This window comes from Accipiter gentilis, chromosome 29, assembly GCF_929443795.1.
Source record: "Accipiter gentilis chromosome 29, bAccGen1.1, whole genome shotgun sequence".
Classification (NCBI taxonomy): domain Eukaryota; kingdom Metazoa; phylum Chordata; class Aves; order Accipitriformes; family Accipitridae; genus Astur; species Astur gentilis.
Genome location: NC_064908.1, coordinates 19,138,774 through 19,155,711, shown reverse-complemented (window position 1 = coordinate 19,155,711; position 16,938 = coordinate 19,138,774). Strand labels below are relative to the sequence as shown.

Below are 16,938 nucleotides of genomic sequence, written 5' to 3'. Positions count from 1 at the left end.
GCTTCTGAGATGTCCTGTGTTTCCTGGGCTGGTTTTTTCTTTCTCTCCCTCTCTCTCTTAACCTTCAAAATCAACAAGGTTAAACTTGGAGGCACGAGAGCTCCCCAGCCCAGTCTGGTAACACCAAGGAGCAGAGACGTGGGTTGATGGAGCAGGCAGGACCTTCCCGAGCGGGCTGTGCTGCAGGGCCCGGGGCGCGGGCGCAGAGCGCGGTTCAGGCGATGGTCTCGCTGCGGTGCCCAGCAGCAGGCGGGCGGCTGAGGCGCTGGTGATCTGCAGGACCAAAGGTTCAAACCTCCCCCAAAGCACGGTTTCAGTGCCTGGCTGTGTCACGAGGAGGGGTCAGGTATTAGCGCTCAGGTGCGTGGTGCGTGGAGGATGCTCGGGGCTTTTGTAGCCGTGGTGGGAAGGGCAGCAGGAGCAGTTGCTGCTACCTGGACACTGGGGAGGTGCTGGAAGAGCCGCTGCCCAAGGACCTTCACCTTGAGGCGGTGCAGGGAGGAGTTTGAGAGCAGGACAGGCTGTTGTTTGCACCCTCGTAATGGAAATGCTGCCTTTTGTGCAGTCCTGTGCGGGGCCGTGGGGGTCCTGCTCAAAAGGACTGATGCAGTTAAATGCAGGTGGTTGCGTAGAGCGCTGCAGGGTGGCCAGGAAGGGTCTGAGGGGGAAGGCAGGGCCAGGAGGGAGGATTTTAGCCCGGGTGGCTTTTGCCTTCCCTTCTTGGGCAGCTGCCGGTTCCAGGCAGAAGCAGCAGCAGAGGGTTCTCCCGCCTGGCTCGCTCACGCTGCTGGAAGCCAGCAGACCCCCGTGCCCAGCCTGGGTCCGGTGCCGCCGCGGCGGAGCTGCTGTCTGAGCACAGGAATGGCCACAGGCGGTCTCCACATCCCGAGTCATTTTGATGCAGCCAGCCTGTCTTTCCCTCTCTCCCAGAGGAGCTAATTACGGTGATGTTAATGAGGCAGAGGTGCTGATGCTGCCCAGGGTTTTAATGACTCTCCTCTAAGTTTTCTGCTACTTTTACTGGAGCGACGAAGAAGGGCGGTTTGGACGGAGAGGTGGGCAGTGGGCGCGCAGGGGCAGGCTGTGGGCAGCAGAAGGTCTGCCTGTCCGGGGCGGCCGGGCAGTACCAGCCTCGTGCAGCCCCAGCACTGCCGTCCAGGCAGCTCAGCGGGTCAGCGTGGCCAGGCAGGGGCTGGCGAAGGGTTTTTCTGGGATGGCAAGGGACAGTTTGGTGCCAGAATTCAGACGGCTTGCCCTCCTTGTCAGCAGAGGGCCAGGGGTGGTGTTTTTCCCTGTGCTGAGAGAGCCTGACCACAGTCGTCTGCTGCGTCTGCCCTCCCTCTGGAGCTGCCTCGGTCCACGGGAGCATGTGTCCAGCCTGTTCCGCATCTCTGGTCCCAGTCAAATCTGGGCTCTGACCCTCAGTACACTGGCTGGCGTCAGAGATGGAGGACTAGCTGTGAGCATTTGCTGCTGCCTCCCACAGCGCCTTCTCCTTCTGGCCTCTACCGTGGCCACAAATGCCCAGATCAGAGCTGTGGCTCCTGGCCAAGTCCCAGGAGAGCTGCAGGCCCTTGGACTCCCCGAGTGCCCAGCCCTCCCCCGAAACTACGTGATGGGCGCTAAGACGGGAAGGTGGTGGTGAGCCAGGCCATGGCTGAAATGCTACTGGCAGTAGCATTTCAGATGATTTGTCTCGGGACACAGATAAGACAAATATTCGTGTGTGCAGGTGGCCAGCATGTGCCAGAAAGCTCTAAAAACTGGAAATGACTGAGTAGAGGTTCTGGAGCACTTATGTAAAATATCTAAATAAATCTTTAATATTTCTAATTGCAAATGTACATAAATTGCACGGCCACATCATTTCTTTGAACACCAACAACTTTCTCTGTACATTATTACATAGTTTAAAAGGAGCTGAAGGAGATTCAGCAAACACTTCCACTTTGCTTTTTTGTTTTTAAACATACTTACAAAAAAAATTTGTTTTTCTTTATAAGAGGATATAAAACATAGCGACTGCTTATCAGGAACAAGTATCAGCCTAAGCAGATATACAGAGAGAGGTATATCTTAAGACACAGTGATGTATGATAAAGGACTATGTGAACATGGAGACTGCACTCTGGGGTACCGGTAGCTGATGCAGAACCACATGGCATTTACAGCAATGTCACAGCTCAGGTGATCTGTGAAAGTCAATGCTTGAACGTGACACCCTTTTTCAAAGCGTGGTTGTTTCTGAATGTTGTGCAACACCCTCGAGATTGGATTTGGTTTGTAAAGCCCATCAGCTGCATGTTAGCATGCTGCTGTCGTCCTCCCTCTCCCACCCCCCCATGTGTAATTTTCCCCAAGGGAAAAGAAAAAGGCAACAGTTATCTGTGCAGGGTTAGAGCAGGGCTTGGCAGTTCTCACCAGCCGGGCAGGTGCCACACGTCCAAGCCTTGCGACCGAGCAGTCTCCTCTGGAATTGCCCTGAAGAGTCAGAGACCTACTTGGAGATGGGCAGCGTCCCTTCTGCGGCCAGTTGAGGGATCTCCTGCTGGCCACGAGGCCGTGCGCTCTGACCCACGTCAGGTCCCAGCGGCCAGGCTGGAGGCCTGGATTGCTTTGAACGCCAAACCTTTGGGAAGGAGGTTGACCCCTACAGTGATTGCGGGCGGGAAGGACGGAGTGCTGCAACGGGAGCCCTCCCACCTGCCCCAGGGACAGTGTCACAGTTGTTCCCTTTGGACTTTCTGCTTCACGCTCTCCAGGCAAAGCTACGGGTTACGGACAGGGCAGTGACGTTGGTGGAGCTGCTGGGCACCGCTGGTCATCGGCGCCGCTTTCAGAAAGGCATCTCCCAGGGGCTGCTACCCCTGCCCTGGGATCGCTGGGGGAAATGAGCCCCTTGCAAGATCGAATCCCTGAGCCACACCTTGTGGCTGTCCTGGCCGAATGCATCGGGGCATCTTCCATCTCCTGTGACTAAAAATCCTCTCCTTGTTCATCACAGAACAGACCTCAGTATGTTTTCTACTGCATCTGTGTATGGACATTAGTAACAGGAAAAGCCTATGAGTGCTCTAACTTTGGAAATGATTGATTAGTTGCTGACTGCTTTCCTAGGAGAGCCTGTGATGCCTCGCTCAGGTCCACCAAGTCCCTTCTCCCTTTAGGAATATTTGTAGTAGCAGAACCTGTGTCCTGCACCCTGCAGTAACCTATGGGGCTGGCTGCCAGGCCAGAGGATTCAGCGTGTTCTCACAGTGCAATCAGTGCTTTACAACTGCAGAAGCAGAAAACAAAACCAACCAGACTCAAATGACGATGCAGAGGGACACAGGACTCTTTGGATGGCGGCAGGATTTGCTTAAACTGGTGAGGGGCTGGTGACTACACTGTAGTATTAGTTGGCATGGGGAAGGACTTGGGTCCCTCCAATCTTTTGGCACTGAAGCCATAATCCCTGCCCAAAATGATGATACTTACAGTCTGCAGAGACCTTGGGCTACTGTTCAGTCCATTTCATCCCCCCTCACACAAAACTCTGCTCATTTTTCAGAAGTGTTCACTACAGTTTAACAAAACCCCAAATCAAAACTCTTAAACCAGAAACCTTGAGATGGACTAACCCTCAAATCTGGATCCCTGGCTTCTCTCTTCCCTCAGATCCCCAAAGCGAAGAGGCTGAAATCATAACCTGCGTCTGGATCCAGATTTGCTAGCTCGAGTCCACCTCTCCAAAACAGCAGTGAGATACAACCAAATCCTGACCGAATAAGCAGCACCAGAAGTAAGTTACTATATACAACTGTTAGTGAGATAGATACGTTACAGTAAACACTGAAAACATTTACAAAAAAAAATATTAAGACTTGTATTAAGATAAAAATCTGAGTGTTTGTTTTGTTTACACTTTGACGAGTTTGCACTAGAACAGCCTCTTACTGTAGAAAGCGCAAGAATGAAAAAGAAAATGGAGCCGATCACAAAACATTACGGACAGTGGTTGCTTTGCTCTGGTGCTGCAAGCACCTCTTGGGATTGCCTCTGGTATTGCTACGCCAGATACCAGGTCCGAGGCCACGTCGGGTAACCTGGCCACGCAGGGCTCACGCGCGCTCACACGCTCTCGCTGGCTCCCTCGCGCTCGCTCACGCACACGTGTGCGCGCACACACACTCACACGCACATAGATAAATGTACAGTTTATAAATAACAGAAACACAACTGAAGTAACAGAACTGAACTGAGCCTGGATCTTAAAACCTACCCCCAAACCTTTTTAGGGGAGGGTCACGTTTAGGTCCAGTTGTTGACAGTTGCGGGGGAAGGAGACAGGCAAAAAGGCTGGGGGGGGGAATCTACTGTAACGAGACTTTGTCCTGAATTTCTTTTCATACTGGCTCAGGAAACTAAACAACAACTCCAGAAGGTGTTGGCACTGGAACTTTTAAGATTTTAGTAACTCGCTGTGAAAGGATTTAAGCATTCCTGCTATTTCAGCAGAACAATGTGTGTTCAGTAATTTGCAAGTTTGAGGTTAACCAGGAGTTTCTGACAGATCGGGGCGGGGGGGAGCAGTGCCTTGGCTTGTGGTTGAGGAGAAGATTAAGATGTACTGTGTACTTCAGTACTAAACAATTGGTTTGTGGGTGTTTCTTTTTTTCCAGCTCTTACGGAGAGCACTGACTGCATCCCAAAATTACTTCCATGTATGAATGGAAACATGTTGCTGGTGGGGCGCCTGCCCCCGTGCCCTGTTAGCGTTTCCATTCCTCTATGTTACTTCTCTCTTGAAAAACTTCCGTCTCTCGCAACACAAATATTTTGGAACTCAAAAACAATCAGCTCTAAACATACATGTCAGGGCAACAGCAGTTTAAAATAGTCTTTTTGCAGGGTTCTTATAATGGGTTTGACTCTGAGACAATGGCAGATGTTAAGTGTACGTACCCAACGGTTCACAGTACCCTGTATATTCCTAACCTGTCTGGGTCTTTCTCCAGTTGTAACCTTGTCAGTTTTGTGAGGTTCTTCAAAGCCATCTGTGCTAGTCTCCAAAATTCAAAGGTGACTGTACTTGTCATAAATACTTAGTTATTACTTTTCTCTGAGGAGCTCCGTTTGGGGTCTGCTGTGCGACTGCACCACTCTGCAGGCGTTGGCGGGCTGTGGAGACCTCAGTGCAACACGTTCGCTCCTCCAAGGACCAAGCCGCACCGGGCTTGGCCCAGGGCTTCCAGGGAACAGAAAAACGTTTAGGAAAAAAAGCATCTTTAATTTTGAAAACAAGTGCATGTGGAAGAATGCTGTTAATGAGCCTTACGGCTGCGGGGCAGCATGGCAATGCGGAGCTTACTGGCAACCAGTGTCCTGCTCAGGCAGCCTAGGTAGTGTGAGGCTGGAGACGGTACCTAAGCTGTGCGGAGCTCAGTGAACATCCTAGTCCCTTTGACTGTACATTTACACATGGCAGGAGGAGCTAGGACAGGCGTTGAGCAGTGTATTAAACTTTAGTGGGAGAAATAGGCAGATGTCCTGTACACTGTACACTGTCATCCGTATCTCAGAGAAATCTCTCTGGCTCTTGGTACGAGTGACCTGCTCTGAGAGTGGGAGTCATGAAGTACTAACTTAAAAAAACCACAAACCAACAAACACACCGTGGCGGCAGGTCAGCGGCACAATCCCCCGTTAAGGAGGTGACCCCTCCGCTGAGCGCAACGTGTCTGAATGTGCCGAATCTGCGTGTTTCAGCAGTTAGGAAAGTCTAATCCTGGCTTATGCCTGCACAGTGCTCCTGACAAGGGGGCTTTCGGTGGTGGCTGCTGTTCTTGTTGGTTACTCCCTTATGACCATGTTTTACATTCTTCGAGCCGGTTAATTTCCATGCAGTGCTCATTCCCAATTTAAAGAGGACAGTATTCCAGAAAATGGGATCTTTTTTTTTCTAATGCATACTGTGAAAGAAAAGAAATACAATTACCGATCTTCATGGTTCTTCAGGGCTTTTTCTTGTTTCTTTGTCTGTTTTTCTCCCCAGAAATAGTAAAACTCTCTGCACAGAGCATTACATCCCCACAACGAACCCTCTGTCAAGCAAGAAGCTGGCCATTTCACGTAGCCCCTCACTCCCCCTCTACCGCAACAGGCACCAGGAAATCCAGCCCCTGTACCTCATTCACAGCTCGGGGACCACGCTCAGGCAACATTTACTTTATTCTGTGGCTAGAAGTGTGCGCGTGGGGACAGTGCCCTGGGGCTATTGCTTACAATGACTCTTCCCCATTACTTGTGACAGAGCAGAAGCCGTAGAGAGGAATCAGGTCGCCATTCTCCGGGTGCCAGCTCCTCCCTCCACTTGCGTGCCAGAGCCTTGGGCTTGCTCCGCTCCCCTGGGCTGCCCAGGGACCCCCAGCAGCCCCGGCAGTACCAGTCATGCCCTGCTCCACTGCCCTGCCACCGTGGTTCCCCACGCAGCACCCCTTTGGCTACCGCATCGCACAGAGTGCGCCCTGACCTTTCATCTGGACTGTGCTCCCTATGTGGGCGGAGTTAATTAAACGCTAATTAGCTGCGTAAATGCCCCGTGGACAGTCACCCGCTGTAAAAGTCAGTGGCCTCACAAAAGCCACGTAAGGAAAGACGGCCGGGCTCAGCTCGGGGTTTGCTCTGGGAGAGGGCTGTGCTCCAGGGGGAGTCACAGGAGGAGCGGGCCAAGCTTTGCTGCCATCCCTCGTACGGCTACATCGAGCAGCACGCTTTAACTGGACTTACTGGGCCATTGCCTGCTGCAGGCTCTGCCCAGCTCCCTTTATTTCGCTTACTGCAATGCCAAGGATGTTATTCCTTGCTGGGAGGGGTGAGGCATATCCTTTGGGCGGTTTAGAAGGAAAAGGTTACTTTTGTTTAAACATTAAACACTGATTTAAATCCAACAGTGACAGCGATTCTCAAATATATGTTATTTCCTTATGCCACTCATCTCACACTCGGATCTTTCCGTCCCCTCAATGTGCTGGCATTAGCATCTCCCACAAAGGCTCAGTCAAGCGCGCCGTCCGCAGTAAGGAGCTGGTTTCTCTGGGGGGAGAGAGCAGCCGTTCTTTGAAGCCGCGGCTCACACCTGCTGCTGCACGGTCTCTCTGGCCAGGCCTCCTCTCCTGCGGCAGCGCCCTCCACGGGTTAACAATTACTGCTGTTTCTGAATTCTCCATTCTCTGTAATCTGCAATTTAGTTGGGTTTGTGGGGGAGATCCCATTACGTGTCTGCATGCTGTACCTCTCTTTCAGCTGAGTAAGGGCACTCATTAACCGTGCGTTGGCAGCATCCAATGAAGCAATGCGTTTCTCCTGCAAACAAACAGGCAGAGGGGAACAGTCAGTGGAAGGGCGTGGAGACCTGTCCCTTCGTGACGCCAGGGCTTGTCCTGACACAGCGACCCAGAGCCCTCTCGGACCAGGACCTTTCTCTTTGGCATTCTTAGGTGTGGGGCTTTTAAGTGCTCAAAGAAGGGCAGCATTTTTTCAAATCCACTGCTATTAGCAGGGCCACAAATGTACTCTGCCTGTGCAATGAGCTAAATTAATTTTAGCATCCTGAAGAAAATGGAGGTAACGTGGTTTCTCTCATTCTTCAGTTATACAGAAATTCATTGTACTGTTGCTCTGACTGCAGCTGTTACAAAGATTACAAGATTCCTTTTCTAAAACCAAGCTCTCCCAAGATAGTTATTCCTGTCAGTGTTTAGTTGATTTTTGTTAGCGTAAATTAATAGTTCATATGACTTGTGGCCTCCCAGGGTGGCTTTGATGGCAACTCTCACCAATTACAGTATCGTAAGGACGGGAGCAAGAGCTTCCATGTTGCAGCCTGATTCTGCCACTCCTGCTCTTTGACGCTGAACAAGTCATCATCCCTCTCTGTCTGCCATTGGCACGAAGGAACAGAACCAACTCAGAGGGGCACCGTAGTTTGCTTGTGCGTAACTTTGAGGTCCATGTATGGACAAGTCTAACGCTATTGTACAGCCTGAGATGACAAAAAGAGAACAGTTTAGACTGCCTCATGGTAAAAGCCTCACATGTAACACAGAAAATGGCAGGAGACAGGACAGCCTGTCGAGAGCTGCTGGCAGGCTGCAGGCTGCACTGCTAGCACCTTACAGACGCCCCTGTATCTGCTAGGCTTTGCTGAGTGCAGAAGAGAGTATGGTGATTTACTAGCTTTGAACAAATTACTCTACAGAAAAACAGTGATTCTTTTTACAAAGTTACTACTGTCTCATCGCCTTTTTAATTAGCTATACAGTAAATTAGTCACGAGTAGTGACTCACAAGTGATTAATAGGGTTGTTAAGAGTAAGCCTAGAATATACTATCACCTAGCCACAACCTGTAGGAAGGCCTAGCTGCTGAGAAGATGCTGATCTCTGCCTAGACAAATTAAAAGATTATGGACCGTATTTTCAGATTCTCTTTTCCAAGCATAGTGTTTTGCACCCATCATCTGATGCTCCTCTGCCATTGTAATCCAAAGTAATAACTGCGCTTCCCAATCCTGCAAGCCACAACCCAAAGGCTGAAAAAACACGTTGGCTTTGCTCTGGCTAGGCTTTGTGTTTGTTCCTTGTATCCAGGTCCTGCAAGCACAACTGGAACGTGAAGCACCAAGCAAAGCTCTGGGGACCTCAGACTGAGCCAACAAGGGTATATGATCCTTCCACAAACTGACTGAAATGTGGGCAAGATCCTTCCACAAACCTCCCCCCGCCATCCTCTGTGTCACCTGCCAAGCTCCAAGGCTGGAAATAGCTGTACGAATGCAAATGCTGTGACAGTAAATCGCATCCTGCTGAAGTCGAACGGCTCTGTCACCGACTGCAGCTTGCTGCTGACTCACCCATGTGCACAGTCTCGCCGTGCTTGAGCTGGCACTGCTGCATGGCAGGGAGGCTGCACGTTGGCAGACTCACCCTGGTACTGGGGACTCACCTGTGCATCAATAATCTTCTGCTTGGAATCCACGGCAGCCTGCATTTCTGCATGGTCCTTCTTTAACTCCTCCTCAACTGACATCAGTCTGGTAGCCAAATGGACAAGAAAAAAAATTAGATTTGTTGGGCTCTGCTAAGCCCAGGTACTAGTCTCATACACGTCTAAATCAGCCACCCAGAGTGAACAATACAGGTCATGTTGTCATTTAGTCCTCAACACCAAGGCAGCAAAGAGGTGATGTGCATCTCTGAAGCGCATACACCGGAAGAGATGTGCAATACCAGAGAAGCTAGTCTACAGATGGAACTGGCCTCACACAGCAGCCCCCATCATCCATACCAGGTCAAACCGTCTCATCTGAAATTGCAATACTGAGGCACACACAGAGATCCTCCCGGGACCCGCAGTTGTGCTTTCGAGCACAAAGGAGACAGAGTCATTGGCGCTACCTCTTCTTACACACAAACCAGTAGTTTAGAATCCGTCTTTTTTCTGGCTCTTACTCTTCTCTAGAGCTCTCTATAGCAGACTGTCCCAAAGCTTAAGTGATACAGAACAGCGAAGGCGGACCCATTTATATGGGCTGATTAAAAGCATTAAGTTGGCTTGGCTCAGGTAAAGGTGAAGCTAGCTGCACTGGAACAGTGTATGTGCTAGACAAACGTAAACACCACATCCCACTGGGTGGGACAAGAGGATTTATAGTTAGGAGTAATGGGATGGTGATGAGATCTTCAGCGAAACATCAGAAAAGAACGTTTTGATCTTTACATCTATCACTCATATGAACAGAAGAGCAAGCCTGCCAGAGCCTCCGAGAACTGGGGCAGGCTGCCAGCTCCCCCCTCCTGAAGTTTTGCCTTTGTCAATCAGAAAAATGTCAGGGTTTTTCCTTGTCCCAGGTAACACTGACGGGGGGACCCAAAGAGTCAGTGCTTGAAATCCCCTGCAGGGGCTGTAACCCATGAAGGCAGGAGTGAATAAATGCTGGGAAACCTGCCTGCAGCTCCAAAGAAACGTGATTCTCCAGAGTGGGGATCGGCTCTAAATGCCAGCCAGGCTGCGTGCCTGTCGCCTCCAGCGCTCCCATCTCCCTGTACCTGCTGATGATGCCCTTCATCTGGATCTCCTTATCCTCCTGCTGTCTGCGGAGCCGCTCCTCACTCTCCTCCAGCCTGGCCTGGTACTCCAGCATCAGCTTCTGCGTTGTTTCCTCCTGGCATTTGAAGCGAGTCTCATATTCCTCCAGCTTCTTGTTGGAGATGCGAAGCTTGTCCTGCAGCACCACTAGGTCCTGCTGGTACTACAGCACGCAAGGACAGACACAGGAGGAGAAAACACATGTGGCATGTTACCTAGTAGGGCTTTGCCCTTGCCAGGGTTTCCCCGTGACCCAGTTATGCCCCTCTCCTTGCATTAGACTAGCTGCAAACCCGTATCAGATAACCCCGCTTGCCGACACCTCCTCTTCAGTCTTCTCCACACTGCGCTAGGAGCGATGCTGCGTTCCACTGGGCAGGCAGGTCACTGGCAGGTTCAGAGAATGGGTTGTTAGCAGAGTCTGGCATTTCACATGGGGAATGCAGGTTAGAGTGAGCGAATGGCAAACGCATCTGGCATCTTCCTCACACTAACAGCGCAGGGCTAAACGCAGGCAGGAGAAGCTGCACTGGTGGGATTTTGGGTTTACGCGAGCTCTTCAGTCTACAACGATAAAGGTGGGCGCTTTGGACGTGCTGGAAGCCAAGCACGAGCTGTTAGTGCTGCCTGCCTCCTGCCAGGCAGCAGGCTCTGCAGCAGTGGCAGACGTAGGCACTGCTGTCTCGGCACAAAGTGGTCACCCTCCATCGAGGCGAGGGCAACTCGCTGGCGTGAGCAGGGGCAGTGAGCACTACTGCCTTTTGGGGTGCAGGATTTTAAACACGATCAGGTGTCAAACCAGGGTTCCATCCGAGAAGAGCTGCTGCATGAAGCCAAGACCCCACAGTTGTACTGTTCATTCAGATGAAGCTAAAAATCAGCAGCAGAATAATCACATAAAGCAATTAAAAAAATTAAGAGCTTTCTAACTCAGTAAAACTGGGTTCAGCTATTGCAGAAGCACAGCACTCAGTACAACTTGCTTTGCTAAAGGAAAAGGCAGTGTGTAGCTGTACAAAAAACCCCAACTTTAACTTCAAAAAAATTACCTTTGGAAATTTTCTTTAAAAAAACCCTTCAACTGGAATAACCTTAGAATTAACATGCAGCTGATAATTTGACAAGATGCTTTTAAAGAGTCAGATATGGGAAAAAGACTTCAATCTGAGTCATGAAGTCTGTTACAAAGCTACAAGTGTTATTCATGAATTGACAGAAATGCACTTAATTGTGTCTTGACTTGGTTAGCTGAAAATACGGCCTTCCCCTCTGGCCATTGCCACGTGTGTAAGCGCTCAAACGATGGACTTACTTATTTACTTACTTGGTTGTGTCCCACTTTTGGGGAGTTTCACCAGCAGATCGGGTCATGAGAGGGGAACACAGCCAGGCTGCTGCCCATGTACCGGTCAGCTGGACCCCCTGCCCATGTAAATCCACATTGCTTTCCTAGTATCACTCCACTAACTGACTGGCTGACAGCAAAATTAACTGTAACGCCCAAGGATTGAAAATTTCCGATGCTGATGGCCTTTCTGAATTGCCAAAGTATTCGAGCCATGGCTGGCAGAAGGGCAGGACCTCTGAGCTCCTTCTGCCTGGGCAGGGACAGACACAACAGATCCCTCTATTTTTCCTTTAGCAAAGCTTTTAGTGCGGCACTGAAACGACACGGTTTGCACACATAACCTGGAGCGATGAGGGAACACAAAACGCCCATACAGTTGCACAGAAGCACTAAAGTCAGACAGAAGGGAGTTGCTTGAACAGGAAAGATTAAATACCTACCCTAACCTTAAAATAGGAGCAGCATAAGTGAGCTCAAATGATAGCAGGAGAGGCCTCAGAGACGGAAGGAGTCGCTCCTGTCTCTAGAACATTTGTCTCATTCTCGGTTACCATTCATGTCTTACAGTAATGGGGAGAGAGATTATGCTAATGGTGATCTTTAATGTCAGTGACTGATGTGAGAGCAAAGTAACAAAAGATGCTGCATGGGAATGAGACAGCAGGCTCCTGGGAAGTGGGGGCTCCCTCTGAACTTGGGACAGGGACTAGTTTGCTGCAATACCGTCAGAGTTTGTAATCCTACCCTTGTCTACCTTGAGCAGGACCCGAGCTGGCGAGCCCCTCCCCGCGCAGGATGGGGTGAGCCTGGCACGTCCCGGGGGGCAGTGGCCCCTTGGGCTGGCACAGAAATAGAGCAGTCCCTGTGAGTGCCCACCTGGTAAAAGCTGAGCCCGTTTCACAGGAGAAGGTGCCAGGAACGGGATTAATGACAACGCCTGGCATGCACCGTGTCCATACCGGAGGGCCATCTGCCTGCCTGCGGGAGCTGGCAGGTGTGAGCTGGACAAGGCCAGCACACATTTCTTAGTGTGTGGTCCTTCGGCATTTCACCTCACTCCACTTCCACTGCAACAGCAAAGCTTGCCACTCTTGTTCTCCGTTGCAGCCTCAAATGAGCACTGAACCCTTTGAGAAGCCCTTCAGTGACTAAATGCAGCAATAACCCAGTGCACGATGCACCAGTCTGACAACGCCTTCTCTTCGATTTGCTGCCTACTGGTGTCTCTGCTTAGGTGGTAGGCAAGATTTCTATACCTCTGCACACAAAGTCTGCTAAACAGGTACATTTTTCTGTCAGCTGCTCTCTGATCAGTACATGTCTGTGTACTTTCAGGACTACCCAAGGAGCAGAAACCCATTAAGAAATGGGCTGAACTCTCACAAAACTCTGCTACGCTCTTCCTGGGGCAGCTGTGAGCCATCGCCTTGTACCTCCCAGTCCCTGTGATACCTGCCTTTGGCATTTCACTTGAATTTAACAGGCGACAGTCCCAAAACGATACAGCACAGCAAAATGAGAACAGGAAGGCTATCGTTAACAAAAACAGAAACCTGTCTGGAAAGAGGCTCAGGGAGGGTGATGTCTGCAGTTCCGTGGGACTGGGTGGTAACACAAGGCTGGTGTGACAGAGGAGAAGCACATTGAGGAAACATCCCAAAAGCTAACTGTGCCCAACTGCAGCGGTCCTGGCAGAGCCAGGCTGCTGAGAAAGCACCTTGCAGAAGCAGCAATCGGCAAATATGGGATCTTCTCAGCTCCTGACTGCTGGATCCTTACTTCTAACCCTACTTTGTCAGCCCTGGCCAGGCCTATTCTGTCTCTTCCCTGCTTGTCCCACCGCAGACTCATCTGGGAAGGAGGAGACACGAGCATTACCCTCTGCTTCGCGAGCAGCACAGGGCCTCTCCGGGACAGTGGGCTCAGACTGAATACTCTGGAACTGACTTCCTGACAGACCCCCAGACTGGTCAGGCCCTATTCTGTGTGACACAGCCATAAGCTCAGGGCGATGCCGCTGCACCACTAAAGTCACCCCAGGCCCCGGTGGTGTCTCCGAGACCAGAATCTGGACTTAATGTTTAGGTCTGTTTACAGCCTTTTGATATGGAAGTTGCTTCTTGCTAGATGTCCCTGTTGTGAGGCATGAGGCTGCCTGTACCTTACTCTCATCACTTTTGTAGGTGTGCTTAATTCACTTTTTAAGCTCTCTTCCCCTGCAGCCAGACGGAGTAGGAATGGGGGAAGTAACAGGCACTGGCTGGTGTCAGAGTTTGTCGCAGAGCAGCACCAGCACTTGATTCCTGGCTTCTGTTTTTCTTACTTGCCTTCATCAGAGGGTAATTCCAGTCACCGAGTGTGTGAAAACCTCCCAAACCTTCCCCAGAATCGCCCTGTGAGGCTGAGCAGGGCCAAGAGCAACCTGACACCCCTCTCTCCTGGGCAGGGACTGCCACACAGCCCACGTTGTCCCCAGGGTGCTCAGATGAACGACATTCAAGGAAATCCTCTCTCTATTTAGAAACTTGTTTCAATCCAATCAGGTTTTACCTTTTCTGCTTGGCTGAGCTCGTCCTTATTCCTGAGCTTATCCCTGTGCTTGGAATCTGGGTCAATGCTTTCATCTTCTAAAAACTGCATGTTCATATTCAAAAGCCAAGCAGCAGTGCGGTCCAGGGCATTGGGGTTCACAGGAGAAGGGGCCTACAATGAAACATACAACCATAACAAAAGAAAAACCTGTAACAGAAATGGTCATGAAGCTGGTGAGAGAATTTCCTTCCAAGCAAGCCCTCTCCCCTGCTGCTCAAACAGCAACGAACAAGTCTGAGCTACCAGAGCAGTCAGGGCTTGGGGGTAAGAACAACTCCTATTCTGCATCTGCACACGATTTTAGGTCAAACAGCCTTTGACAGGCCAAAGTCTTCCCTGTGCCACCCCCACAGAACAGACGTACAACGGCACACTGCAGTGGGGTCCTGCTGAAAGTAACGGGCCCAGGTTTCTGAGCAGGTCCTGTCACCTCAGAAGGACATGACCTGAGAAGGCGGCGAGCTGCAGGCAGAGTGGCTTGACGTGGTATATTCACTCCGCAAGCAGAGATTTCACTCAACTCTTCAGCATCTTTTACTGAGCCGTCCTTTTGCTCGCTGGGGAGATGTCGTACAGATAAAACCAGCTCTGCAAACGGAAACGCTACTTTTGATCACGCAGGTGCCTTCTTGGAGAAGAAAGGTTTCTTTTTGGCTGAGACTACACTGGATGCTGGAGAGGTCTAAATGCTTCGTATCGTAGGAGTTTATCTCTAGGTTTGTTCACGTAGCTATGGGAGCTCAAGGAGCAGAGCTGTTCCAGTCAGAGAGCTAGTGACACAGCTGCTGCTTTTCAGTCCTAGCCTGGGCAGGGACTGCAAATGGCATTGCCTAAATATTTTCCAACCACATTACAAGGTTGAGGAAGTGAATCTCCAGCTATTTCCCCTCCATCCTGGCTCATTGTAAACTGCAGTAAGCAGTTTCTTGGATGAACACAAGGGATCTGGATGACTTGGTCACGGGAATTCAAGATAACACGTCAGAAATGTCGGGGATTTTCTCCTTCATTCAAACGTCTGGACAGTAAAGAAACCCAGTCACCGGCAAGAAGCAGAACAGGAGGTTCTGTACGCAGAAGGAGTGGGGACTGGTTTAGTCACCTCACTGGGATTGGGGGCTTTCTCATGCCATCTTCCAGTCTGGTCTTCTACTTCCAGAATTTTAAATCAGAAGTTTCAGACTCAGCTCATGAACATCGCTTGCTATAAATCCTCCCCTGGTTTGTGGCTTTCTGCTTTTTCTTGCCTCTCCAGCTCGGGCACGACCTGTGTTGGCTGCTCAGAATTTCTGGCTCCAAGGAGCAGTGGCCGCCCGGGTTCATTTCAGCAGCGTAAAGGCTGCTGGTAAAGGATGTCAGCGAACAGAGCTCAGCCCACTGTGCACGAGTCCTTCTGCCTCTTTCTTCCTTCTCTGAAGAAGTAAAAAAGGACGTCTCGTCTGGCCTGGGACAGTTTGGAAGTCAGTTCAGCAGATGAACTTACAGAAGTAGAGGAAGTGCTTCTGGCTGGCAGGAATGAGGTTCATGGACTTCTACTAAAATGGCCACCAAATGGGATTTCTTTGTTCTCAAACAGCATTTAGTACCACCAACCATGAGCAAGCAGCTTCATTATGGTCTACAGATGCTCCTAACATGTAAGTAAAATGCGCAGATTAAGGATAGGAAAGGCATTCTGAGGACTTCAGGTCTTGAGAGAAACTTTGAGAGGACAATAGGGGTGGGTGGAGGAAAGATCTGCAAAGACAACTTGGCCAGGGCTTTCCGAAGGTCACCCAGAGTTCACTGTTGTCTTTCTGGAGGAAACTGCTACCGAACAGGCTGCTGCTGCTTGCAGAGCTCTGTGCCCTCTGTACCTAATGAGTATTGATCCACAATATACAAATGCTGCTACATGGCATGCTTGCTAATGTCAGCGCTTATGAATCAATACCGTATGCACAGAACAGCTCCAGATGCGGCTGACAAAACAGCCTTCAATGGGCAGCACTGACAAAGGCCTCCACAGCTGCCTTGTAAAGGAAAGGTAGTTACACCAACTCGGTTGCTCTTTCAACACCGTACTGCTGAAAAGGTGCCTTAATACTGTCTCCGGGCTGAGATGCAGCGAGCTCTTGCCAGTTGTCCACATCCTCTGGGTTTGCATTACTTTTAAAACTCTTCCTTTAGGCACTGAGAGGCCCTACTGTGTTAATTTTCTATAGGGTTAGCTCTGAAATGTAGAATGAATAAATGAGCACTAGAAAAACAATTCATCCATGCCAGGAAAACCAGAGGGCCCTGGGTCTGTGACCTACTGCTTTCAATTTTAGCACCACAAATAGCAAAACGTATTTCTGTGCAGACCAGCATGTGGTCTGGGACCTGAATCACTGCAGAGCTCTGCACAGCAGGAACTCCACTCTCGACAGGGAGCACACTCCTTCTCTACTGCTCTCACCTCCCCTGAAGCACTTACAGGAGGGTCTTGCAGAGCAAACAAATGGGAGCGTCCAGGAGTGCCGTGGCTCCGCTGGGACAGGAGCTGCAGCAGGGAGGCTCTTAGTCACAAGAGAAGATTAGGGCCCGGTCCAAGTCTGGGAGATGGCGCGGGGTTGACTATGGCATGGGATGAATGCCTGGGCATGGAGAGGCAAAGCAGTGACAAGATGGTAGCGCAGGACGGAGGCATGGCTGCCATCGCCCTCGTGTCTCTGCCACCTGCCGCCCTGCGGCAGTCACACGCCAAGGTGCCACGCAACGGAGGAACACAGAGAACGAACGCTGGTCTGCGTCCCCTTCCCCGGAGGGCCTCCCTCTCAGGCCAAGCCGGGCACAAGAGCCGAGGCGCATCCCCACACGCGATGCCGCCGACGGGGTCGGCACCG

General features: G+C 50.7%; 1 protein-coding gene across 13 annotated transcripts in view; it reads right to left on the bottom strand.

Annotated features, from left to right (window-relative positions):
• Positions 1–1,834: 1,834 nt before the first annotated feature.
• DAB2IP (DAB2 interacting protein) overlaps positions 1,835–16,938 on the bottom strand; it is a 210,694-nt gene continuing 195,590 nt past the window's right edge. For all 13 annotated transcript variants that reach the window (XM_049832022.1, XM_049832026.1, XM_049832021.1 and 10 more), the window contains 4 exons: positions 14,030–14,182; positions 10,092–10,294; positions 8,989–9,076; positions 1,835–7,347 (listed from right to left, as the gene is read on the bottom strand). In XM_049832022.1, the coding sequence (XP_049687979.1) occupies positions 7,180–7,347; positions 8,989–9,076; positions 10,092–10,294; positions 14,030–14,182 (612 nt within the window). In that variant the 3' untranslated portion in view covers positions 1,835–7,179. The remainder of the gene's footprint in view (positions 7,348–8,988; positions 9,077–10,091; positions 10,295–14,029; positions 14,183–16,938) is intronic.